The sequence below is a fragment of the Pelodiscus sinensis genome, chromosome 14, assembly GCF_052426305.1.
Source record: "Pelodiscus sinensis isolate ZL-2025 chromosome 14, ASM5242630v1, whole genome shotgun sequence".
Classification (NCBI taxonomy): domain Eukaryota; kingdom Metazoa; phylum Chordata; order Testudines; family Trionychidae; genus Pelodiscus; species Pelodiscus sinensis.
In genome coordinates this window covers 40,059,327-40,084,996 of record NC_143065.1, presented here as the reverse complement: position 1 = coordinate 40,084,996, position 25,670 = coordinate 40,059,327, and the positions used below count along the sequence as shown (strand labels likewise).

General features: G+C 48.9%; 2 protein-coding genes across 4 annotated transcripts in view; one reads left to right on the top strand and one right to left on the bottom strand.

Moving 5' to 3' along the window:
• Window positions 1–1,867: 1,867 nt before the first annotated feature.
• Window positions 1,868–21,761, top strand: SLC51B (SLC51 subunit beta). Of its 2 annotated transcripts, XM_014576618.4 has the most exons (5): window positions 1,869–2,077; window positions 11,315–11,412; window positions 14,870–15,013; window positions 17,824–17,914; window positions 21,073–21,761. In XM_014576618.4, exons 2-5 carry the CDS (start codon window positions 11,373–11,375, stop codon window positions 21,290–21,292), a joined length of 495 nt encoding a protein of 164 aa, XP_014432104.2. In that variant the 5' UTR covers window positions 1,869–2,077; window positions 11,315–11,372; the 3' UTR covers window positions 21,293–21,761. The 2 variants fall into 2 exon arrangements, with proteins under 2 accessions (XP_014432106.2, XP_014432104.2); XM_014576620.4 differs by lacking the exon at window positions 11,315–11,412 and having other exon boundaries at window positions 1,868–2,077.
• The window catches only part of RASL12 (RAS like family 12), a 37,500-nt gene continuing 33,549 nt past the window's right edge, over window positions 21,720–25,670 (bottom strand). For both annotated transcript variants that reach the window (XM_006129189.5, XM_075896910.2), the window contains one exon: window positions 21,720–25,404. In XM_006129189.5, coding sequence (XP_006129251.1) covers window positions 25,020–25,404 — 385 coding nt within the window. In that variant the 3' untranslated portion in view covers window positions 21,720–25,019. The remainder of the gene's footprint in view (window positions 25,405–25,670) is intronic.

Here is a 25,670-nt window from a genome sequence, read left to right as displayed (position 1 = left end):
TAAGAAAGACTTTTGAGGCTTTTTGGCCCTAACAGCTGCCGGCGACTGCCTGCCATCTTGCTTCCCTGCGCCGGGCCGGACAGCTCCCCTGTGGAACCTGGTAAGCACACCGTATTTTCGCCTCCTGACTCAGAAAAAAATCAGAAAATACCAGACATTTTAGGTGTCCAGTATTTTCTGAATTTTTTTTACCGGACAGGAGGTGAAAATACCAGACTGTCCGGGTCAGTACCGGACACCTGGCAACCCTACGGGCTTCACACATGATTAATCAACCCCGCCCAGTCAGAGGCTCAGGGTTCCAGGCATGGAGTTGACCAACTGGTGGGGCTGATTAATCACGTGTGAAGCTGTGTTGCCCCACAGCTTAGAGGGAACACAGCTCCCCTTGCATGTGGTTCACAGCCTTAGGATCTCATTCTCGCCATGTCCATTGTGATGGAACATTATTTTACCCACCTGCGCAGCTGATATGAGGCCTTGTATAGTTTTGTTCTCCCACCTTAGCATTGGCTGAAAGACTAAAGTGCTATTTACTTCATGCCATGCTTTTAAAATCGTTGTGTGCATTTTCCTTCTTATGCAGTATGCACTGATGTGGCCCTGATGTGATTTTGGTCCCCGGAGTCAAGCCCCAACTCACTCAACTATGAATTTCACAACCAAATTGGAGTGCTGAATATTCTCCCTCTGCAGTATTATTAGGAAAAAAACCCCTATATTCTCATTGGCTTAGTAATGACTGAACATTCTGTGGTACACTCTGGCTAATCAGAATCTGGCTTAATCTTAAAAAGTGTAATTTAACGTCTATGTATTCGCTAATTTCTTATTAGCTGCAGTAGTTAATCCTAAATCTTAATTACTAAAATGTCAACTTTCTCATGGTTTGACATGAATTGCCTTTTGTTGAAAGCGAAAAAAAGTCACTTTGCTATATATCAGTGCCTTTTCCACATCTTTTCATAGCTTGTGTGATCAGTTGCAAACTTTATTATAAACCAGTTCTCACCGGTGGCTGAAACTTAAATTCCTTAATAACTGGTAATTTTACCTCTGGCCTGGATTATTTAATTGCATTAAGTTACTTCCTGGAATTGTGCCTGTTGTCTTTCAAACATCTTTGCTTCCACAGTAGAAAAACAGGATTGTAACAAGCGTGGGTGGGAAAATATACATAATGGGTTAAGAAAATTGGGGAAAATGAATGAACTAATTTTTGACCTGTGGACAACAGATTCTTCAAATATCAGGGCTGCCCAGATTAGCCATAAAAAGCTTTGTGTGAGAGTATGGACACATAGCTGCATTAATTTTTCTAGGTGGAAAAAAATGAGGCATAATGAATGTGGAATATGATTTGCTTTATTATTAATGCAGTGTGTGAAAACATTGTATTCATTTATTTTAATACATTCCTGTTTTAATGGGATGTGGGGGAGGAGGGAATGTTGTTTGTGCCAAGGGTAAGGATGAAAGGTACTGTCCTATCACAACCCAGGTCCCTGCCAGCTCTTTAAATAGCTCCCTGCTGTATTTTGCTGCAGTTCAGCCAGTTCTTGCCAGAGTTGCATACCTGTGTGTACCCCCTTACTTTCAGCTCTGCTGTAGGGCTCTCATGCATCATAATCCATCTTTCATGGATGGTTCAATCAAAATAAAACCATATTGTATAACTTTTTTATAAACCAGAGTAATGTGTTTCAGTATCTCGCTTTATTCAGATCTCCTTTTTCATAATGGTTATGCAACAACGTGAGTAAATAAATGGAACATTCTTCAAGTTCAACTTGGGGGAAAAGTTCATTCACCCTGTTGTAAATGGAACTAACGGCAGAGGGTGTGTTATTTTCCGGGACTTTAAAAAAGATGCTTGTTGGGTTCTGCTTTCCACATGATTCGGAGCAGCAGAATGAATCACTGTATGCAACTTACAGAAGCCAAGATCTAACAGCTGAAGTGAAGTATCAAGATCTAACTGCTGAAGTGAAGTGCTCAGAAGAGTGTCAAAGCTGCAGATAGAAAAGGAAATTATGTTTCTGATGTAAATCTTGCCGAGAGAACTGCTGGATTTCTGGTGAGTGCATTTTGGGGTATTTTTGAATGGAGGTATTCTTTCTTTTTATGTCTCAAAACTATGGTAATTTCTGGAGATTTGTGTGTAACATCTACTTGATATTCTTAAGAAAAGTGAGTCTGTCCTTTTACTGATAAGAAAGAGAATTTAATGGGAAGAATATAGCTATCTTCAAATGGTTCAAGGCCTATATATGGAAAATCAGAATAATACTGTGAAAATGTGGAAAAATGTGTAGATTTGCTCCTAGATTTGAATTAATCAAAAATAATGGTTAAAAAGCACATCTCTCTTGAGATTTTTTTTCCATCTAATATATTAAACAGTTTTGCTTCCAAGCGCTAAAAACTTTGCTTGAACTGATTCCATAGTTTCATCTTCTTAGACTCAAAAATATTGGCTTCTGTGTACAAGGTATTGTGCACAGGGTATGCAAATTAAGTACTAGAGTTAGAATGGGAGTCATCTGGGATGACATGCAAGAGTGGATGCAATTAACACGCAACCATGAACTAAGGCCAGTGGAACAGAGACGAGAAAACTGTTTTCTGATGTGCTTAATCCCAGCATTTGATTATTGTAATTGTATTATAACATTTTGTATGATGATGGGGCAAGGAGACAGAAAGGACATAAATAATTTCTTATCAGATTGTCCATATCGATGGCCTTTCTGAAGGCTGGTCTGATCTCTAGTGCTGGTATCAACAAGATATATCACAGAAGGATTGGACTGGAGGATCTTGACTGCAAATTTCAGGTCTGCTGGCCAGCTGATCTACTTTGTCCCCCAAGAGAGACAAAAAATTGGCCTTTATCAACATCACTGGGAGTTCTGTTCCCAGACTGAGCATAAGATGTCTCCGGGTAAATGGCCTAAGCCATTAAAGCCCAGTAAAAGCCAATGTGCCAAATAAAAAGAAAGGGTATATGTGTGACATTCTAGTTTGATTATGCAATAGTAGAATATTTATCCAGTGTTGCACCCGGCCTTAACTCAAATAAGTTTTGTTTTTCTTTATTTGAATCATTGCTCTGGGGCAGGGCTAGGGATGAGGGGTTCAGTCTGCAGGCTTTCTCAGGGAGAGAGGACAACACTAGCCCCCCCTCACTGTAGCAGCTTAGGACCAGGTGAGAAGTGCTTGTCCATGGCCTCTGCAGCTTCTGCAGGCACAGCTGGGGGAGGTGTTCATGCACCCCAGCTGGGGGACAGACAGACACACAGACAAATGCTCAAAAATATATAGTAAATAGCCATCCCTTTCTCCACCCCTGCCCTCTTGTGTCCTGGTCCCCGTCTCTGGCCCCTTGCTACTCCCCTGTGGTCATTCTACAGTAGAACTGTCCCTCCAGCCAGACCCCTCCCTTTCCATTTTATGAGAAACAATCAGATTCCACACCTCCCATTGTTCTGGCACAACCAAACCCTGACCTTGCTTTATGTTATGATAAGAGGAAACTGCATCCCAAATCTGGTGGTCCTAGCTCTTGCAGTTTAGGAGGAGTTCTTGAACAAGCAGGCTCTCAGACAGACAGATGGAATCAGAGAATCATAGAACACTAGAAGTGAAAGGGATCTCGAGAGGTCATCGAGTCCGCTCTCCTGCCCTCACGGCAAGCACTGTCTAGATCATCCTTGACACGTGTCTGTCTAACCTGCTCTTAAATATCTCCAGGGATGGAGATCTCTCTCTCTCTCTCTCTCTCTCTCACACACACACACACACACACACACAATTTATTCCAGTGTTTAACACACACACAGAGGCAATTTATTCCAGTGTTTAACCACTCTGACAGGCACGAAGTTTTTCCTGATGTCCAACCTAACCCTCCCTTGCTGCAATTTAAGCCCCTTGCTTCTTGTCCTATCATCAGAGGCCAAGGAGAATAATTTTTCTCCCTCCTCCTTGTAACACCCTTTTAGATACTTGAAAACTGCTATCCTGTCCCCTCTCAGTCTTCTCTTTTCTAAACTAAACAAGCACATTTCTAAAATATATAGTAAGAAGACGACGGTGTGCCTAGAGGGGGTGGTAATATACTCTTCTTGGCCAGATCCTCAGATCCTAATATGCAGGGCTCGCCAAACCACGGCTCTTCCAGGTTGTAATCTACTTGCCACGGGTGAGTAGATTACATAGTTTGTCAAGCCCTGCTAATATGTATAGCCGGGTGTCACAAGATTGCTCTTGTATAGCTGATCGGTTTGCATGTGTAGGTGCTGGCACCAGAGGCTGGGAGCGCTGCCGTATGCCCTGGTTTGAAATTTCCATCATGACAAGGTTTGCAGTTTGGTTCAATGGCTCCCAGCATTCCCACTGCACAAATTATTTCCACGCTCCTTGCCTACAGATTGCTTTCATGAGTAAGGGTTTGCATGACTGAGTGTTGGGATTTATAAAATATTCACTATCAACATGACAGTCTCCACCATTTGAGTTTCCACAGTTCACTGCCCTTTAATACCAGTGGTACAACTTCCTGAAAAAAACCCTGCCCAATTGCACAGAACTTTTTTTTGAGGGGAACCCTGAGGGTTTTTGGAAGATGAAACTCCATGCAGATGAGCACGTGTATTTTCTCTGGAAAGTACAAGGAGGGGATTTTGCCATGGTTCAGTGTAAAAATCCAGCTTCTAAAAAGAATCTGAAATCTTTCCAGTGTACTATCACCCAAAATAACAGGGGGGAAAATGTTCAGCAAAGATGATGAAATATTGACACCATTGTGCATAGGCCTGAAATTACCTAAAGCTAGGAAAATCTAGAAACCAGCTTTCTCTTTCCTGAGCTCCCCAATTTGTACCAAAGTACAAAGTATTAAAGTAACCTGAGCACAGTGGCTGGTGTCCTCAAACATCTAGCCATCCTGAAGCAAGTCACTAATAGCCCGCCAAACTTAACTCTGAGTCGGTTATGATGCAATTCTAGAGTGCTTAGCCCAGGGGGTCTAAAGGCTATGTCTACACTATGAGTTAGGGGTATGAGTCCCCTGTTTGTATACCCATATTTACACTAAGCTTACTGAGCTAACACAATTGTACAAAGCAGTGTAGCACAGGAGTGGAGGATTAGCTGTGCTAAGTCCAACCCTGCCTGAATCTTGTGGATGTATACTCGGCACAGCTAAGTGGTACCTCCACCGCCATGATGCATGTTGCCATGGCTACACTGTTGTTTATTCGCGCACAAACTTAATGAGAAGGATGCGTGGTGAGGGAGGGTACTGCACTCCTGACAGAGCCAGTAAGGCTGTGGTGTGTGTCGTGGGATGTCGAGTCTGGAAGGAAATGGGGAAGAGATCACAAAGGCCATGTCTACACTACGAAGCTATTTTGAAATGACGAAATTAAACGTAAAAACTCCCAATTTAACGAATTCGAACTAGCGTGCCCTCACTACAGGGAAGCATCAAAATGAGTCCGAGGCAGGCTCTGTTAATGTGGACGCGCTACCTTAACTCTGGGTAGCTCCAGGAGGCCTCCTGGAGGCCAATAAGTTTGAATTAGCAGCACTGGAGTGTCCGCACTAACAATATTTTGAAATTCCTATTTCGGAATTAGCATTACTCCTCGTGAAAAGCAGGAGTACAGAGTTTGAATTCCGTGAACCGTTATTTCAAAATAACGGGGTTGGTAGTGTGGATGCACCGCTTAGAAAATCAACCGGGGGGCGAGGTATTTTGGAAGTAGGTCTTAGTATAGACTAGGACAAAGTCTCCGGCAGAGATATCACTAGAGATGTTGGGAATTTTGTGACTAAATGTTTCTTCATCAACTAAGGCCAATTAGTCAAAAATGGAAACTCTTTGTGGGAATGCATTCATCTCAGTGAAAGGATCCTTACATCAGGACAGAATTTCTGGACAGAGCGAGTGTGCTACCCCTGCTGATTAGGGCATTCAGCCAGGACCCGGTAGAGTAGGGATCTGAGTCTACTACATCCTATGTGAATGTCCTAACCAGCATTCTATGCTCTTGTTACATTTCAAAGCAGCGCAGTTTCATCCTGCTGCAGAGTGAAACCAAATTCCGGAATCTTACCTGCGGTTGCAAAATCTTGTGATCCAGCCCATCCAGTCACCAGCCCCTTGCTTTGCGTTACTGAAACAAATGAGACACTGGGAGACAATGATTTTAAACATGAAATGCGGCACATCACAGTGATTGTGAAAGGCCCCCCGGCGGGACTGGCTGACCAGTCTGTGCTCCCCAAACTCTCTAGTCCCCCATGCTCAGTTCAGGCTTTTCTCTGCTGGAGGCAGATACATGGAATTCAGTGTGGCTTATTTTGTGTGGGAGAGTGATGGAGTGTGAATGTAAGTATGAAACTCCCGTCAGGAACGTGGGGGCCTGGAAGATCTCTTTGCCCTTTCCATAACAGTCGAGGGTTTGCCCGACTGTCCATTAGCAGCATTTCCCCTCTTCTTACTCCTATGCAATACAATGCTTGGCTGCTGCGCTCCACCCTAGAGGTAGCTGCCTTTCATAGGGGAGAATAGCTCAGTGGTTTGAGCAATGACCTGCTAGACCCAGGGTTGTGAGCTCAGCCCTTGAGGGAGCTATTTAGGGATCTTGGGCAAAATCTGTCAGGGATGGTACTTGGTCCTTCCAGTTCTATTTGAGAGGTATATTTCCATATATACCGTATTTTCCGGCGTATAAGGCGACTGGGCGTATAAGACGACCCCCTAATTTTTTAGTTAAAAGATAGGGTTTCGTCTTATACCCCAGCGCCCCTCCGCCTCCTTTGCTCTCGGTGTCCCTGGTCTGCTGGAGACGGTCCCCGCGGAGGGGCTCCGGCGGCGGGCCAGCTCAGGCGTGCCTGGGATGCCCCGCCGCCGGCTTCCCCCGAGGCTTTGCAAAGCCGCATACCCGGCGTATAAGACGACGCCCGATTTTGGGAGGATGTTTTTTAACATCAAAAGTCGTCTTATACGCCGGAAAATACGGTATGTCTTCTTTCAGCTCTCAATGGGAGTTGGATCTGAGGAAGGATTTCAGGATTTTTCCTATAATTCATGGAGCATTTGGGGATAAAAGATGCCATATACATCGGGGCGGCCCGTGAGCCTAGGCAAACTAGGCAGTTGCCTAGGGCGCCGCCGGCCCGGGTGCCCGATGATGATGTCATGGGGCACCCAGTGATTATGTCATGGCCATTGACAGCCATGCAGGTGGGGGCCGTCCTCCTGAGGCACCAGCTGCTGCAGCCGGCCTCAGGCCGCTCCTGTATACATATCATATATAGTTCTTTGAACACATTATTACACAGAAAACATCCCATCAAGATTTAAAGCATTCACTGCTGGGTATCTTGTTAGAAGTAACACTCAGATAAATTCTTTCCACCCCATAGTTTGCTTGTTCTTTCCGTGGTGAACATCGGCATGTCAGTGTAATGGAGAGTGAGGTAACTCGTCCTCTGGTCAGGGGGTTTAGTCTCAGTCTCGAAAACAGTGGTTCTCAACCTTTCCAAACTACTTTACTCCTTTTCAGGAGTCTGATTTGGCTTGCCTACCCTCAACTTACACTCAAAAACTATTTGCTGACAAAAGCAAACATCAAAATACAAAAATGTCACAGAACACCGTTACTGCAAAATGTCTGACTTTCTCATTGTTATCATATACTTATACAATAAACCAACTAAGTAAATATTGGACTTACATCCACTATATATCTTAGTTTGTCTGTCTGTTTGATCAAGAACTCCTCCTGAATAATCAAAGCCAGGCAGGGGCGGCCAGTAACTATAGGCCGACTCGGCCGTCGCCTAGGGCACCGCCTTCAACGGGGAGCCCGATGATGACGTCACGGGGTGCCCAGGGCACCCAATGATGATGTTACTCTATTGACAGCCGTGCAGGCAGGGGCGCCGATCACACGTTCCGCCTGGGGCGCCAGCTGCCGCAGCCCACCTCAAACCACTCCTGAAGCTAGGACCAACAAATTCGGTAAACCACTCCCTCTTGTCATAACTTAAAGCAAAATCCGGGTTTGGTTGTGCCTGGAAAATAGGATGTGTCTCTGGAATGGGACTGCTTCTCAAAAAAACAAATAGAAAAGAGTCAGACTCACCAAAGCAAGTATAGCCCTCGCCACTGACATAACTGAGTGAATGTTGAAAGAGATTGAACCAAGATGAGCCAGAACACTCGGATGAACCTGGAATAGGATCACGTCTCAATAAACTTTACAGAAAAGAGATAAAATGGATACATTTGGAGTAGTGCTCTCTTTTGGTACGACTGGGCAATGCTGGGCAAATCTGTTAGTTTCAGTATATACAGGCAGTCCCCGAGTTACGCGGATCCGACTTATGTCGGATCCGCAGTTACGAACGGGGATTTTCTTGCCCCGGAGGACTGGAGCGGCGGGACGCCTGGTCCTGCCGCCCGCCTCCTCCGGGGCGAGAAAAGCTGCTCTCCATCTCCCTGGTCTGCTGGGGGAGCCAGCAGACAAGGGAGACGGGGAGCAAAGGGGCGGAGGACCCGGGGCCGGACCCGCGGCCGCTTCCAGATCAGCTGGAAGCGCCGCGGTCCGGCCCCGGTCCTCCGCCGCTTTGCTCCGCGTCTCCCTGGTCTGCTGGGGGGGACGCAGCTAGTGCCCCCCCCAGCAGACCAGGGAGACGTGGAGCAAAGCCTGGGGCCTGTGGTAGAGCAGGTGGGGCGCTGCCGGTTGGTCCCGCAGCACCGTTCCTTGGCGCTACTGGACCAACCCGGCAGCACCCCAGCTGCTCTGCCCCAGGAGTCCTGATTCAGCCGCTGCTGATCAGTTTCAGCAGTGGCTGATTCAGGATGCCTGGGGCAGAGCAGCTGGGGTGCTGCTGGGTTGGTCCAGTAGCGCCGAGGAGCGGCCGCACTACTGGACCAACCCAGCAGCACCCGAGCTGCTCTGCCCCAGGCGTCCCCAAGTTAGCCGCTGCTGAAACTGATCAGTGGCTGACTACAGGAAGCCCGAGGCAGAGCCCCGGGCTTCCTGGAATCAGCTGCTGATCAGTTTCAGCAGCAGCTGACTTGGGGACGCCTGGGGTTTTTAAGTTGAATCCATATGTAAGTCAGAACTGGTGTCCAGATTCAGCCGCTGTTGAAACTGATCAGTTTCAGCAGCGGCTGAATCTGGATGCCAGTTCCGACTTACATACAGATTCAACTTAAGAACAAACCTACAGTTCCTATCTTGTACGTAACCCGGGGACTGCCTGTACTACAAAGAGTGGTATAAACAAGCCATTGTCCCTATGAAATTTTAATTTGCATTGACTTTGCTACTGCTTTTTATGGAGTCTATTGTAAATCGGGGCAAATATCTCCATAAGTTACTGTACCCCCAGAAGACTTCTGCTTACTCCCAGGGGTATGTCTCTCCCTGGTTGAGAACCCCTGTTCTAAAAAGCAGTGCAGCTGCAAAACAGAACATTACAGAACCATATCTGCACATGTAGTGCCTAGAACTTGACTGTCTGTCATGAGGAAATGAGCCTGCAGGCGTAACTGGCTGTAAAATATGAACTTTGAATTGTTAGGAAATTGTAATCTGTGACCTGCAGCCCGAAAAAAGCAGTCGCCGGGTGAATAACCAGTAGGACAGATGTTTCATGTCAGAGTCAGCAGGGTCTTTATTAGCATTCATTGAGCAGCATAACGAGTGGGTGAGCAATCACCAGGGGCCACTCTGAGGTCAGACAACTCACTTGCGAGATTGCCAATTAAAGGCAGAGGAAGGAATGGAGGAGGAAAATCGGGTGGTTATAATAATAAACGAAAGGTGGAGCCCAAGTAGCTCCAAGACGGGTGATGGGACAGTCATCTGCCCAGCGGTACGTCGCAGCTCACGCCCGGAGCAGGCTGGGAGGGACGAGGTTTTTACCATAAAGAGTAAATTAAGTCGTATCGGTCCAGCAGGCAAGAAACCTCTCCCCCACCTGCCCCTGCCACCCCGTCCCCCACGCGCACACACAGTCACAGCTGTGTGTGGTAATTAGCCTGCTCCTTGGCAGGCTCAGCAAACAGGCCATGAACTGAATGGGCCGCAGAGACAGAACAACCAGGGGACATAATCCCTCCAGACAGGATGGAGGCGTGTGGGTGGGACAGACAGGCAGAGCGTGGGTAGGAGCGGAGGCTCGGGGTGGGTGGAGGATGTTCACCCTGCTGAGGCGAGGGAGGCGCATGGCTCTTGGAGCTAATGAAGAACAGGAGACACCTACCGTTCAGCCTGGCATCAGGAGCTGCCTCCTTCCCCTTCTGCTCACGGAGCTCTCAAGGCCTAGTCACTCCTGCTTTCCTCTGACGGGCGGCAGATGCTCCCCCATCCTGCCCCTCCCATGCCATTTCTCGGGTGCTGGGTGGCAGGGGAGCCAGTCAGGAGCAGCTGGCACCGGAGGAAGGAACAGAGGAAAGAAGCTGGCTCCTAGCGGCAGGCCAAGGGCTGCTTGGGCAGGGCTGTTCCCTGGCCGGGGGGCTCTTAGAATCAGCGCTGTGTCCCGTTCAGTCAGCTTGGCCTGGTGCGATGAGAAGAGACGCACGCAGGCGTCGAAGCTGGACTTTGACAGAGGTGTGGACAAAGTGAATAAGGAATTCACTTATTCCCGCAATATAAAAACGAGGGGTCGCCAAATGAAATACACAGGCATCAGGTTTAAAACAAACACAAGGAAGTTTTTCTTCACTCAGTGCACAGTCAACCTGTGGAACTCCTTGCCAGAGGATGTGCTGAAGGCTAGGACTTTAACAGGGTTCAAATAAGAGCTAGATAGATTCATGGAGGTTAGGTCCGTCAATGGCTATCAGCCAGGATGGGTAGGAATGGGGTCCCTAGCCTCTGTTTCTCTGGAGGTGACAGGGTGGGATCCCGTGAGGATTACCTGTTGTGTTCCCACCCTCTGGGGCATCTGGCATTGGCCACTGTCAGCAGACAGGATACTGAGCCAGGATGGCCGTTCTTATGTTCTTATGTTCTTTGGAACCTATGTCAGAACGGGCTGATCTATCAGGCTTTGGAACAGGCTGGACTTCCCATTGCTCCTACATTTAAAATGAGACAGGAGAGAGCACAGGAGACGCTGGAGAATGAACATGTTGGCCTAATGTCTGATTCCTCTGAGCCTGTTGCTGACGCAACATTATTTTGCATTGATACAGGCAGTGGCCGCGAGTACTAGTGAACTACCACAAGCCACGCTCTCAGGGGATCAAGAAAGTGTCCACCTCTTGGCTTTTTTTCTTTCCCAGGTTTCCAAGTCCCATACTTCGGAGACGCCTGCTCCATTTTAGAATTGTATCTACAACTATGAAGTCCCTCTGGATAATCTTGTTTCTACTGGTGCAAGGTAGAGTCTTTGCTTGGAGAAAGGCCAACATGAGGAGCAGCCCCTCTCACCCCCACTCCAAGACAGCCCCTTGTCTTCAACTCTTCCCCACGTCAGGCTGGGCAGGTGGCCCTGCTGATCAGGGTGGCAGAGTGAATCACTCTGGGACAGAGCATTAGGTGCCCCGCTTATCCTACATCTACACGCCCAATTGCCACATTTGGCTTGAAAAGGAACTTTTGCACCTGGAGTGTCCATTTGAAGGTCTGTCGGGACGTTAGCAAACACAGGTACCTGTCTGAGTGCACCCGTGCATACACATGGTACCTGCGTGTGCAATCTAAGTGTGCTATTGCTGTGAGTTTCCATACACATCTGGGGCTCTGGCTCTCCTCTAATCTGTATTGGCCTAAATCTGGAGTAACTTCAAATTCTCCACTCAGCTAAACTGTCACAATTCCATTGACATCAGGGCAGTTACCAACAGTAGGCAAAATGTGGCCCAAAGTCATTGGCTATAGTGGGGGACTTTCCTCAAAGTGCTCCCAGCAGAAATGTGCTAGGACTGAAATACCCCAAATTAGCTAGTGAAACAATACAATAGTAGCTGAACTTGCTATTTCCCTGAATGCTGAGAGAGCCAGATCACAGATGTAGGGGGTAGCTGGGTTGTAGACTGAGGATGGGAATGAGGACATAGCTAGACTCTTCCCCCAGCTGCAGAGCAGCAGTTTATACAGGATGGCAGTGGATTTCCTTCTGAAACCCTAAAGCCAGGTCTACACTGGTGGAGAAAATCAATGCAAGATACGCAACTCCAGCTATGTGAATTGTGTACCTGGAGTCGACGTATCTTGCATCGATTTTCTGGGGCAGCTCCACAGTGGGAGGTCAATAGCCTAAACACTCCTGTCAACTTCGCTTGCTCCTTACGACATGAGGAGAAAGGCGGTTGACGGGGGTGCCCGCAGCGTTTGATTTAGCAGGTCTTTACTAGACCCTCTAAATCAAACCCCAGAAGACCGATCGCCTGAACATTGATTCTCCCATAATTGGAGATAAGGCCTTAAGCTCCTTGGAATAACAACAGGTTCAAATCCCACAAAAGCTGGCTCAGTATTGCCAAAAGAAGGAAACTGATCTTCATGCAGTTCACGGCGCGTGTGGCTTTTGCATGACTCCTCTCTGCTCTCCAGAGACATTAAAGATTGCTTGATTTGATGACTGCCTTTACCATGGTTTGTACAGAACTGTCCCGTCTGTACAGGAGGACTGTGCTCAACCTCTGGTTTCTTTGCTGGCGCACAAGGTTTTCTCATCCACAATGCTAAAGTCTGTGGCCGTGTCTACATTGACATCCCTTTCCAGAAAGTAGGAATAAGAAATCCTCCGGAAAAGGGCTTATTTTCCGGAGAATCACGTCTAGACTGGCGCTTTTCTCTGACTTATCCCCAAGCCGGAAAAAAGCGGCAGCCATGTAAATGCAAATGACGCGGGGGATATTTAAATCCCCCGTGGATTTGCAATTGCGATGTGTCTCATTAGCATCCCTTTCCCGGAAAGGGATGCCAATGTAGACACAGCCAAGCTGTGTTTACAAGCCAGCTCCACAGATGAGAATTTCCTCTTAGCGGGCTGTGATCCCACATCAGAGTTCCAACACTGGCCTTGGCAAGACAATTCCTTGCTCAGCGAAGGTACTGGGAAATGTCTGTCTGCCAAAGGAAGCAGCAGAGAGCACCTAAGTCCCTGTGAAAGTGCAGCACATGCAAAGTGGGAGTGTGTTGATTTCACACGGCATTCTGTGGGTAGCACCCATCTATACCTGACAGCAGAGAATAATACAGCCTCTCTGAGGGATATGAAAAGCACAGCTGCCCGATGGCGAGTCAGTAGGAGGCGAAGTGTATGTGATGAGAAACCACGTAAGCGTCAGACACCGAAAAGAAAAAGACACTCACTAAACACATGCATCCCTTGCTAATACCATGCACTGAATTTGCTGTGGTTTTGCAGTCCTGTGTGTCACACACAAGGGGGTTCTGCAGTCCCGGCCAATCAGCTGAAAAATATCAGCTGGGTTTTTCTAACTTTTTTTCTCATGACCCAGTTGAAGAAAATTGGTGATGCCACGAGCCAACATAATTTGACTGGAGTGTGGGCTCCGGGGTGGGGCTGAGGAGATGTACGAGAGGGCTCCGGCTTTGGGGGTGTCAGGGCTGGGGCAGGAAGGGCTCACATGGAGCAGCTCCTGGTTAGCAGTGCAGTAGGGGGGCTGGGCAGCTTCCTGCCTCTCCTGGTCCCACAGACCAGGCTGCGCTCCAGAAGCAGCCAGCAGCAGGTTCCCAGCCAATGGGAGAGCAGAGCTGGTGCTCAGGGCAGGGGCAATGCACGGAGCCCTGTGTGCTCACACACACTCATAAACATACCCCCCCCCCAGGAGCTGGACCTGCTGCCGTCCGCTTCTGGGGTGCAGCACAGTCTGCAGTTCATGACAGGCAGGCAGCTGCCTTAGCCCCTCCCCCCCCCCACGGGTCACCTGATCCACCTGCAGCAACGAGACCCAGTGCCTGACACTCCACGTCCCTGGACTACGTCACTCCCCGTAGTCTGAAAACCGCTGTACAAGACAGCAGTCTGCCCAAGGAAGAAGCACATAGAGAGAGGTTGGTACTACAGGTCCCAGACGGTGGAAAATCAACATCGGATTTCTCAGTTTGTTTAGGTAAAACCTGAGGTAGATCTGAGGTCATTTGAATTAAAGGCACAAGTGTCTCTGAGGGTATGTCTACACTACCCCACTAGTTCGAACTAGGAGGGTAATGTAGGCATACCGCACTTGCAAATGAAGCCCGGGATTTGAATTTACCGGGCTTCATTTGCATAAGCGGGGAGCCGCCATTTTTAAAACCCCGCTGGTTCGAACCCCGTGCAGCGCGGCTACACGGGGCACGAACTAGGTAGTTCGAACTAGGAAGCTTAGTTCGAACTACATAGTTCGTGCCCCGTGTAGCCGCGCGGCACGGGGTTCGAACCAGCGGGGATTTAAAAATGGCGGCTCCCCGCTTATGCAAATGAAGCCCGGGAAATTCAAAACCCGGGTTTCATTTGCAGGTGCGGTATGCCTACATTACCCTCCTAGCTCGAACTAGGAGGGTAGTGTAGACATACCCTGACTGGCCACCAACAGGGAAATCTGATTAATAACAAGATTGGTAGCGATTGGAGCAGACACAAACATTTCTCTCGGATTCCTGTTCCTTGACCCATGTGTTTAATTCAGGGCTCTGTTCGCAAGCTCGCTTTTGTACCCGCACGCTCGCTTTTGTACCCGCACGCTCGCTTTTGCGCCTGCACAAGTGCCCATGTGCAACAAGAGAAATTCAGCGCCGGGAATCAGTAGTGAGGCTCTTCCATCCTGTGCGTTTGCCACAGAGCCACGGTGTCCAGTCAGTCCATCTTTCTGTTTTTTTCACAGAAAAGGCAGAGGGAAGCAGTTATTCCTCCATGGCTCTTACCAGCACACGAGCACATGCCGACGCGGCAGCCAATACCACTCGTGCAGTGACTATTTCTCAAGAACAACTTCAGGCGCTGCTGTGGTTTTACCGGAGAGAAGATAGTAGGTACCATAAATAAACATGGTAGACCTTCAGGGGCTGGAAGGGAAACACGTGCCTGGTTGTGAACCTTGTTGGCTTCAACCATAGAAGAGGGCCAGAAATGATTTTTCTGTCCCAGGAGACTTTTTGAGCTGTAGGAAAGTTTTGCTGTGCTGAATCAGGATGAAAATGCAAACTTCGAAAATGTTTGTGGACCAATAAGCTGAAAAAGAATTGGGATTGGCTCACTCAAAATGTTTAGATGGGGTCATTTCAAAACGGTTTGGTTCAAAGTCAAGCTCTTTTTAGGTTAATTCCAATTTTAAAAAAATAAAAAGCCATTTGGAACCAGCCAATGAAACTTTTGGTTTCAGAAATGTCAAAACGTGGCATGTGGACAATTTTGAAACTTTTTGAAATTTGTTGTTCCAATTTTTATTTTTTACTTCGGTGATTTTTAAAACCAGCTCTTTCCCTAGAAAACAATTTCAATGTTGAGAAATCAGCCTTTTCCCAAAACCTGCTTCATCAGGAAATTCCCATCCAGCTCTCTTCAGAGCCTGTGTTATAAATCTAGGTCCTTCCCTGGCTTGGGGTGGTCCTCCAGTATCAGAAGGCAAAGCCAAGTGGGATGGGAGACGTTTTATTACCCTGATCTCCCTTGCAAACTTTTACAGCCCACATGGAAACTTCTCCAGCGTGCTGGCTGACTTTTCTGCCCTGTGTGTCTTCCAGCCGTGGGAGCAAAGGTCTGTGATCATAGGCTGCTTCAACAAAGCAGGAAGCATGGATTAATATGACCTGAGCCGAGGCCATACAGTCAATCCCTCAGCCAGAGAGGGCGGCAAAGCTCCCTTGACGTTTGTGGTGCAGGATCAGAGACCTAGCGCCCCAGGGGAAAAGCTGGGCTAGCCTATGCTGGACCTGCTTCCAGAAACTGGGAGAGAAAAGACTTTGGCATGGAAGCCAAAGGACAGCATGCAGAAGAGCACAGGCATGCCATGGAATTTGATCATTAAATATTAGCTTTTAATGGGCCACATCCCAAAGTCAATGGAGCTTTGCTCAAGTAAGGACTTTGGGACACGACCGCTTGTGATTCCTCGCTGATAACATTCCTCGCTGCTTCAGCCCTAGACTCCTTCCTCCCCTTTGGGCCAAAGTCTAAACCCCCGTTTCAAGGGGATTTAATTCTGCCAGGTGCTTTAGCCTCAGAACAAGCAGCTAGCTTGGGGTGCTCCTGCATTTGGGGCACACAGCTCTGGAGATGTGCCCTCGGAGCAGGCTGCTTATGAGCACTTCAGAGACATGCGTAGGTCCTGCAAGGTCACAGAGGCTATCCTGCAAACTGTCCTGCTGTTCACAGCACTTGTGAAATCAGCAGGGGTGGGGAGCACTATGAGGAGGGATTAATAAGACTGGGACTTGTCAGCTTGAAAAAGAGACGATTAAAGGTCTATAAAATCACGAGTGGAGTGGGAAAAAAGGGAATGAAGAAGAGTTATTTACTCCTTGCCATAACACAAGGACTAGGGGTTACCAAACAAAATTAATAGGTATCTGGTTTCAAGTAAATAAAAGGAAGTATTTCTTCATGCAATGCACAGTCAACCTGTGGAACTCCTTGCCGGAGGAGGTTGTGAAGATCAGGACTTTAACAGGGTTCAGAAAAGAGCTAGATAAATTCATGGAGGTTAGGTCCATTAATGGCTATTAGCCAGGATAGGAATGGTGTCCCTAGCCTCTGTTTGCCTGGAAATGGGTGACGGGGAGGGATCACATGATGATTCCTTGTTTCTGTTCACTCCCTCTGGGGCACTTGGCATTGGTCACTGTTGGCAGACAGGATACTGGGCTAGAAGGACCTTCGGGTAAACCCAGGATGGCCGTTATCTGCTCATTGTGAGCTCTCATGCATTGTGTAGGAAACATTCAATCCCAGTCAGGTGACTAAAAACCTCCAAGGATCTGTCTCTCGGGGCTCCTGTGGATCAGGCCCGCCTGCAGCAAGCTCTTCTCTGGGCATCTAATGTATGCACTGTGGGCTAGATCCTGAGCTGATCTTCCTCCCCAGCGTCAGGAGGGAGGGGCAGGGCCCAGAGGTGGCAGCGAGCTTGAGTGGGCGATTCTTGTTCGCAGGCTGTGGGCTGGATTCTCATAGGTGAGGCTGGGAAGGAATTTTACCTCAGATTGGCAGGGGGTGGGGGTTTCACCTTCCTCTGCAGCATGCGAGGGTGGGTGGCCTGCCAGGATCACCTGGCTCAGCTTATTAATCATTCCCCTGCCACTGCAGGGCATGGGGCTGTAGCGCCCCCTCGTGCTCCTTCCCAAAGGCAGTGTAGCTTCCCGGGGGCTGTAACCCTTCCAGCTCACTGCAGTCGCGGGGTCAGCCCGCCGGCGCAGAGTGGAGCCGATGGCCTGGGAGCTACAGGCGCTCACACGGGGTGATCGGGTGGGCCTCTCTGGCCCCCAACTCTATGACTCCATGAAGACAACCCAGCACAGCCCCCTTCGTGCTCCCTTAATCCTGCAGCCAGACTCAAAGGGCATCGGCCAGGAGCCCCCAGGCCCTTCAAAATACCCCCAGAGCCTCTGGCAGCGTGCCACAGTGCTGAAAGGCTGGGGAAGTGTCCCCCCCGAACCCGCCTCACCCCTTTTGCCTGAGTCCCCCCCTTCCAGGATCCCCAGAGCCGGCTCCCCCAGGACCCAGCGCAGTCTCTCACCCACCCTACCTGCCGCTGGTCCGCACCCAGCACAACAGGGCTGCGCCGTGGTTGGCAGGACGGCCGTGCCCACACCGACCTCACTTGTCAATGCTTCCTCCCCGCAGTGTCCACGTGGAACTACTCCATCCTAGCCCTGTCCATTGCGGTAATGTTTCTGGGCTTTCTGCTTCTGGGAATAAACGTCATGGCCAACAGGTAAGGCTCGCGGAACGCTGGTGGTCCAGGGAGGCTCATCCCCACGGCTGGGGCCCGGGGGAGAACAAGGCCACGGAGACACCACGGCAGCGTAGGCAGGAGGACGGCTGCCCAACCCTGAACAGGGCGCCCCATGGATGTGCGCCTGTGGGGGACCAATAAGCCTGGGTTTATCTGTTACCGTGAATGGTTACACGTAGGCTCCTGGTCTGGCAGAGCCGGCTACCACCCTATGCTCTAGGCTCTGTGTCAGAGCCCCCAGAGCGGGGCCGCAGCTGGCTCCCTGGGATCAGGGTGGGAGCCAGGAGTTTAAAAGCCAGAAGCAGCAGCACAGGGCAGCAGCTGGTGTGTGTAATTTTCAGCAGTTACAGGATTACCCAATTATCTGTTTTTTAACATCCCTAATTCAAATGCCGTCCAGCTGATTAGCAGAGCACCTATAACTAGGTTTTGTTTCTTCTGATGGTGCACATTCGCACGTGCCTCAGTGCACATCAAAATTATTCTGCACATGGTTGGAAAAAATCTGCACATGGATGAAAAAAGATTAGAGGGAACATTAACAAAATCTAATAGGCCTCGGCCCACAGGAGACTTAATCCAAAATCCCTCAGTGCTTGTGTGTAGAGACGTCCTGCCAGGGTCGGCCCGAGGCACTCTGGCGCCCTGGGCACGGGCGTGCGGCACCGCCCCTGGAGCGCACGACACATGAGCAGGCCCACCCATGGGGAGCGGGCCCGCCCCTGTGTAGGGCCCTGCAGCTGTGGGGGGAAGGGCGTTGCTGGCCGGTGCCGCGGGGATGCGGGTGGGCCAGCTCTGCGGGAGCCGGGCGCATGGCACCTGATGGCAGCTGTAAGATACGCCGCACGCCCCTTGCAGCTGCCATCAGGTGCCCCCCATCAGTTGGCGCCCTGGGCAGCTGCCCGGCTCGCACATGCCTCCGTCTGTCCCTGCGTCCAGCGTTGGGATACGGGCTCTCCCTCCCTCGGGTGCACAAAGGTGTGTGGGCTCTCTGCATGCTTCTCCCCTCCCCCCAACATGTCCACCCATCTCCAGCCAGGACACTGTCTGAGGGATTGTGATGGAGGAACATCATGCTATTCAAAATGGGATCTTTATCATGCTTGGTTTTAAGAAGGGGCTATCCAAGAAATCATCCCAAGGGGTATCCACCCAACCACAGGACTATTTTCAAAACTACTCCAGCTCTTACTTACCCACTAGGCTGCTAACCTGAATGCACTGCATGTTGAAAGCTGTTGCCATCTGATGGCGGCCAAGCACTGGAATGACTATGATTGTGTGTCAGGCACAAAAGAAATCACTGGCACATCCGAAACATTAGAGTAATAGAAATCCACATGTTGGATTTGCATCATGCTTTTCACCTGTTTCCTAATGTGCCATACAAAGCCAGGCGGTTGTTACCCTGTTTTGCCAAATGAGGCAATTGATGCACAGAGGGAGGGTTGCATCTTAATCCCCTTTCCCACAGTGGAAGAAATCCCAGCTCTATGCTCCTCGGAAGGGTTGGCTTGTTGGTCCGTTCAGTTTCCTGTTCTGCTCTGCCACCGACTTCTTGTGTGATTTGGCCAAGTCACTTAGCCATTCCGGGCCTCTGTTTCCCCATTTGTAAACTGGAGATAAGAGCATGTTCCTAACTCGCAGAGCTGCTATAGGGAAAAGATCCATTTTAAAAAGATTGTGAGGGGCTCAGATACTCTGAAAATGGAGGCTGAATAAGAACCTAAGATTGATAAAGTGTGTGAGAGAGCTCAGGATAATAAGATGTCTCCCATCCCACTCTGCCTTGCCTATTCAAAACAAGCGTTCACACCATTTGGTTTCTAGAGCAACAGTGGGATGTAATCATTGTCAGATGTAGCATCAGAGAATGTCTCAACCCTCAAAATCTAGTTTCCACTGGAATAACACCAGTCTGCAATATTCAAACACGTTGGTCAGCAGGTACCTCGGAGTTGAGCATTAGACAGTCTTCTCCTGAGGCAACACATTTTGCACCTCACTCCAGCCACAATCATTAGCATTTTCTCATCATTCTAACAGAAGAAAGCAGCAGCAAAAGTCATATCAGATAGTCCTGCTGTGCATCTAATTTTGATCATTGCTCGCTGGTGTTAGGCAATTGATTCACATCAGGAGTGGGGAACCTCTGGCCCCCGGGCCGGATCCGGCCCCCAGTTTACTTGGATCCAGTCTGTAACGAGTCTCAGGTCTTCTCCCGGCAGCAGAGCAGGCCAGTGCTCACACGCCAGCCCTGTGGCAAAGTTTCTGAGCCCTGGCACCCTCCCCACCCCCACGGGACAGGAGGAAGAGTGCCTGAGCTTATTGCAAGCCAGATCAGAAAGGTTTTTCTTTTTTGGAAGGGGAGGGTTGTTTTGGTTCTTTCGCTTCTTGGGAGCCAGGTCAGTGAGTTTATGTATTTTATTTTATTTTGTTGCTAGGATCCTGATCAGTGAGTTTTGGGGTCTTTTTGGGGGAACGGGGGCTGGAGGTTGGGTTTTTTTTCTCTCACTTCTGTGTGGCCCCCAACTGATTTTTCTGAGTGTCAGGGACTCCAAACCAAAAAAGTTTCCCCACCTCTGATTTAGACAACTCGGTGTACAGGTTGAACCTCTCTAGTCCAGCACTCTCTGTCCAGCATGATTTGAGTGAGCTGGATGTCCACTTCTCATGGGTGTGGCCAAATTTCCGCAGTCCCATCAAGTTTGTTTACAGCCACCAGTCCCGGCTCTCAGTGTTCTGTGCTGTGATTTAGCTCTAATTTACCCCTAAGTGCCTTCTAACATCCCAGTATTCAGTGGATTTGCTGGTGATGCTGCTAGACAATATTGACCTCCTGGGGTTCAGCAAATTCTCTGGTTCGACACTGGTAAAGTCCCGAGGGGGCTGAACTGCAGAGGTTCAACCTGTATTATATTTTCTCTTTGGATTTCATTGATAGTAATATAAACTCTGCAGCTGCATGTACTTAAACACTTCGCTCCACGTACATAACTTGCTGCACCTGGGGTTTTCTAAACATCGTCCCCTAATGTACACACAGTGCCGAGCAGCGCGTATGCCAGTTCCGCACCAAAACCCTGCTCCGGGTCTGCTTTTTCACTTGTTGCTTCTTGTTTCTCCCTCCCCATTAGAAACAGGAAGATTATCCTGTATAAACAAAGTGCTGATGCTGAAAAGCCAAGTGAGCCGGAAGCCAAGCCACCCTTTGTGCATTTGAAGGAAGACAGTAACTTGAATCCTTTAACACAAACATTGATTCCAAGCCAACAAAGACCTGGGGAAGTTCTGGTTCAGTGGAAAGATGGCAATGTTACAACCCTATACTCAGACAAGGCTGAGGAAGACGTCTAACAGCAAGTGCAGTCGGCATCTAGACCCTAGACACGTTTCACAAAGGGTTGTGTATCTAAATTCATGCTAACTGAAGCTTTGGAAGTTAAGCCCCGTTTATCAAGTGGAATAAAAAGAAATAGCAGAGGAGGTTGTTCAGCGTGAGCTGCTCCTGACTCAGATGCGGTCTGGTCCCGTCTGGTTTGATGCCAGTATGGTCCCATCCCGACCTGCTGCTGCTGTCAGTTGGTTCCAGGATACTCCTACATACCAGCTTTGCCCACCCTCTCTCAGCTGTCATTCGCCTCCCCTGCAAAACAATCAGATGAGCCAAACCAGACAAGGAAGGGGGGAGTATTTGACGCTAGGCCGCCTGGAAATGCCATGCTTTAAAACACCCTGTGAAGGTTCAGCAAGAAAAAGCGGAAGCTAAACAGATGTGCTGAGGCGTCGTTAAAAGTTGCCTTTATTAAAATATTTTCCAAAATCATTGAATTGAAATTGCGTCATTATAGATACAGGACTTTACAGTGCAGAGAAGTGCAACTCTGTAGAGAAGCAGAGTAATTACCGTCCCCAAACCATGTACAAAAAGGAAAAGAAAGGACATTGCCTGGCTTACGGAAAGTGGCCTGCTCGCTGTGATTTGGGCTCTTGGTTGAGAGCTCTTCAGCATTCTCTCCAGCAGGCATGGATTGGCAACACCCGCAAATAATTTAAGACAAACAGAATATGTATCAATTTTATACACACAAGGTCTTGTTTAACCCCACTTCCTAAAGGAGTAGTCCATTGGCAAAGTGTTTGAAAAGGAACATGGCATTTTAAAAAAATCGTTACAAAAAATTTTGGCCCAAGCTATTTCAGTGCCTGGGCTTTGCTTTTATACCCTCGGATGTGCTTATTCTGCTGCAGTTCTATTTGCAACCTTTTTCGTTTCAATTCACAGTCTTTCCTTGCTTATTGCTTAATGCACAATGTAAACACTCCTCATTTTATTTGCTGTGCACGCCATTAGTTTGGTTTGCCATATTTAAATCAATTTGCCCCTGGAGGGGCACTAGTCATTCACTGGGAGTTTTTGCGGCAGAAAATATGCTAATGAGGGACAGACTTGCACAAAACGGAAGTGGCTACACTGCTTCGTTTTGCGCAAAAACCCCTAGCGCAAAAAGAAACGGCAGAAAATATGCTAATGACATCATAACTTATGCTAATGAGTCCCTCATTAGCATATTTTCTGCTGCAAAAACTCCCAGTGTAGACATAGCCTTATAGACTAACCCGCCACCCTTTGTGCATTTCTGTATTCTAGTGGCTGGTGTCCTGCCATGAGATAGGCCTACCTGCTGCAGTGCTCTGACATTCCACTAGAGAGCTCCGTGGTCACGAAATTTAATTGATCAGCCCAGGAGCGCTTTGTGTCAACATTTTGACACAAACGTAGCAAGAAGGACTTTCATCACAGGCGCTGTAGCAAGTTCCCTGTAATGGAATTTGTAGATCTCTAAACAATGGACCCCTTCCTGCTCCCATGGAAGTGAAGGGGAGTTTTCCCACTGATCCCAGTGGGAGTTGCACAGGACACAAACTCTGGATTTGCAGATGAATCTAGTTAGGACTGCAAATATATAGCAGTAATTTTAAGGGACCAAACCTTAGAAGACCACTGGCATTTTCACAAACATTGGAAAGCTAGGACATTTCCAGGTACAGTTTAAAGCCCCTACTTCCCCCTCAATTGTTGGTAAGCATGGAAATTTAGTCAAGATACTCCAAACAACCTTATTTCTGACATGTATCTCTGACCACCTTCTACCTAGATTCAACAGACATTATGCCTTCACCCTACTGATCTTCAGCACTGACAACATGAGCCCGATACTACAGCTTGTCCACAATTCCAAGTTGTGGTCACTTTCAAAGTTGCAAAGCGAGCGGGCGGGCCTGGGATGTGGCAGATCTGGGTTCACATCCCTGGTCTGCCAGAACCAAAGTGATCTGGGATGGACACTGTTGTGAATCAGACAGAAGCATGAATTTTGACCCAGACCAGTGCACAGACAACTCCCTTGCTCGCCCACATGTCAGTGGAAGACCTTAGCCACTCCCCTTCTCACTCTCAACCCTTCCTGACAAAAGGTCTGTGAAAATCAACACCTCTCCGTAAATCATTCTGTGATGAAGTCATCTATTCCAACCAGCTCCACCTAGGGTTGCCAGATGGTTGAAACAAAAATACCGAACACTCACACACACACCCCAAAAAAAAAACACCGGGAAAAATTTCTGTTGATGAAAAACAAAGGGGAGGAGACCAAAGTTGTTGAAAAAAAAAGGAAGGGACTCCAAGACTTATTAAGCCAAAAAAATATATTAAAATAAAACAATATTAAAACAGCATGTCTCCTTTAAGAGTGAGTGCAGGGATAGGAACGGGGAGCAGTTGAGCACTAAGACCTAGGCAAGTCATTGCTTCTCCTTGGTCTTTTTGCCAGCAGCCATTTTGTGCCGGCAGCCTTGCAGAACCAGGTAAGCATGGGCTCTGGGGTTGGGGGGTTGGGGGTGTGGGGAGACAGGGGGAGCTTTGGGAAGGGGGGGAGGCCAGGCGCTGAGTGTTTGTAGGGTTGCCAGGTGTCTGGCATTTTCGCCTCCTGGCCAGGGGAAAAAATCAGAAAATACCGGACATCTTAGGTGTCTGGTATTTTCTGAATTTTTTTACCAGACAGGAGGCGAAAATACCGGACACCTGGCAACCCTAGCTCCACCAAGTATTTCCACCTGGAGTCCCAGGCTGAGCATTACATCCATGCCATCTACGGCAGGGGTGACCAACCTAGGCCAAGGAGCCAGAATATAGCACTGTACCTCGGCAAAGAGCCACAGTAACACATGCACTGGAGGCAAGGAGGGAGGGGGGAGAAGCGAGGGTGCAACAGGATCCAGGGAGGGGTCAGGCCATGGTGGAGGCCTTGAGGTAAGGGGTGGAGTGGGGGCAGAGCCGGGGGTTGAGCAGTAAGCACCCCTGACACATTGGAAAGTTGGTGCCTATAGTTCTGAAGCTGGCTCCTTTGCAAGGAGTCACAAATTAACTTCTGAAGAGCGCGTGCAGCCACCCCGATCTACATGATCACTGTGGTTACAGACTCTGGCCCCAGTTATTCTACAGGCTGCCCATCTTGCCTCATCAGCTGGTGTGCATTTACGGGAGCTGATTCTCCAAGACATGCTACACCCGTACAAGTAGAGAATCTGGCCTCCTGGGCAGACAGTGTAAAGTGTATTTAACCTGTGCCCAGGAGGGCATTCAGCCTCTCACACTGCTGACGTGATGAATATAACGTACGCTTCCTCCTGCGCTCCATGTTCTGTTTCTGCTGTAGCAAAGAGCTTTACTAACACTCAGTGCAAATGAATAGGAGTAACGTGCCAATCCCGCAGCGACGCTGAGCTACAGGGACAGGACAAAAAGTCGGTGATTTAGAAGGAAGCCATGACAAAGTTTCAGACTCTTCTTCCTTCAGTCCTGGGCCTGCTATTTGCCTTCCAACCAAAGTGCTTTGCTGTAGAACTTAGGCCCCAACGCATTGTCAGTAAACACAGAAGACGGTCTGTAAGCCTCAACGGCCATGGAAATTGTCAACTGCCACTGTAGAAGTTGGAGAAGGTTCCTCAGGATGCTATGAAAGCCAAGGGCTGCTCTCTTCCAATCCCTTTGAAGCAGTAAATGCGGGGGTGGGGATAAGGCTTAAAATATTTTAAAGCCCTTCAGTAAGGTCAACGTGGGAGCTTTCCTCTTGCTTTGAGCCCGTGACGATTTCACGGTGACCAGCTTGGCTTGTGCCACAGAGGGGATCTCTTTGTAGTTGACTGTGGAAAGGGTGTTGAGCGTGCAGCTGGCCACGCCGTGCTTGGAGGCCACAGCAGTTGGGGCAGCAAGGTGCAGGAAGGGCCTCTCCTCTGTGATGAACAGTGGTCGGGCCGGCAGGTTCCTCTCCATCTCCCTCCTCACTTCCCGCACTGCTTCGTGGAACACGTGCTGCACAGCCTCGAACTCCAGGCAGGCAGAGACCTCATAAAACAAGCACCCGTACGTGGCAGCTAGAGACACCCCTTCAGCTTTGGTGACCTGTCTGACAAAGGAGAACAGGAAGGGATGTGAGCTGAGCAGAGAGCACAAATCATGTCCAAGGCACAGGCTCAGGGTGTAAGACAGGGCTGGGCAAAATACGGCCCGGGGGCCAGATCCGACCCACCAAGTCAACGGCTCCGGCCCACGGGCCACTGTGCCAGGACCCTAGGCACACAGCTGCCGTGATTTAAAGCACAGTCCATGCAGCTTTCTGCTCTGCAGGGAGAGGAAGGCTTCATGTGATCTCCCTGCCCCAGCTCAAACTTC

Bases quoted from the DNA above. Each gene is read 5' to 3' on its own strand.
- SLC51B (XM_014576618.4), top strand. From the start codon at position 11,373: ATGAAGTCCCTCTGGATAATCTTGTTTCTACTGGTGCAAG. The intron at 15,014-17,823 runs GTAGGTACCATA...TCCTCCCCGCAG, and splicing joins GTTTTACCGGAGAGAAGATA to TGTCCACGTGGAACTACTCC. The intron at 17,915-21,072 runs GTAAGGCTCGCG...CCTCCCCATTAG, and splicing joins ATAAACGTCATGGCCAACAG to AAACAGGAAGATTATCCTGT.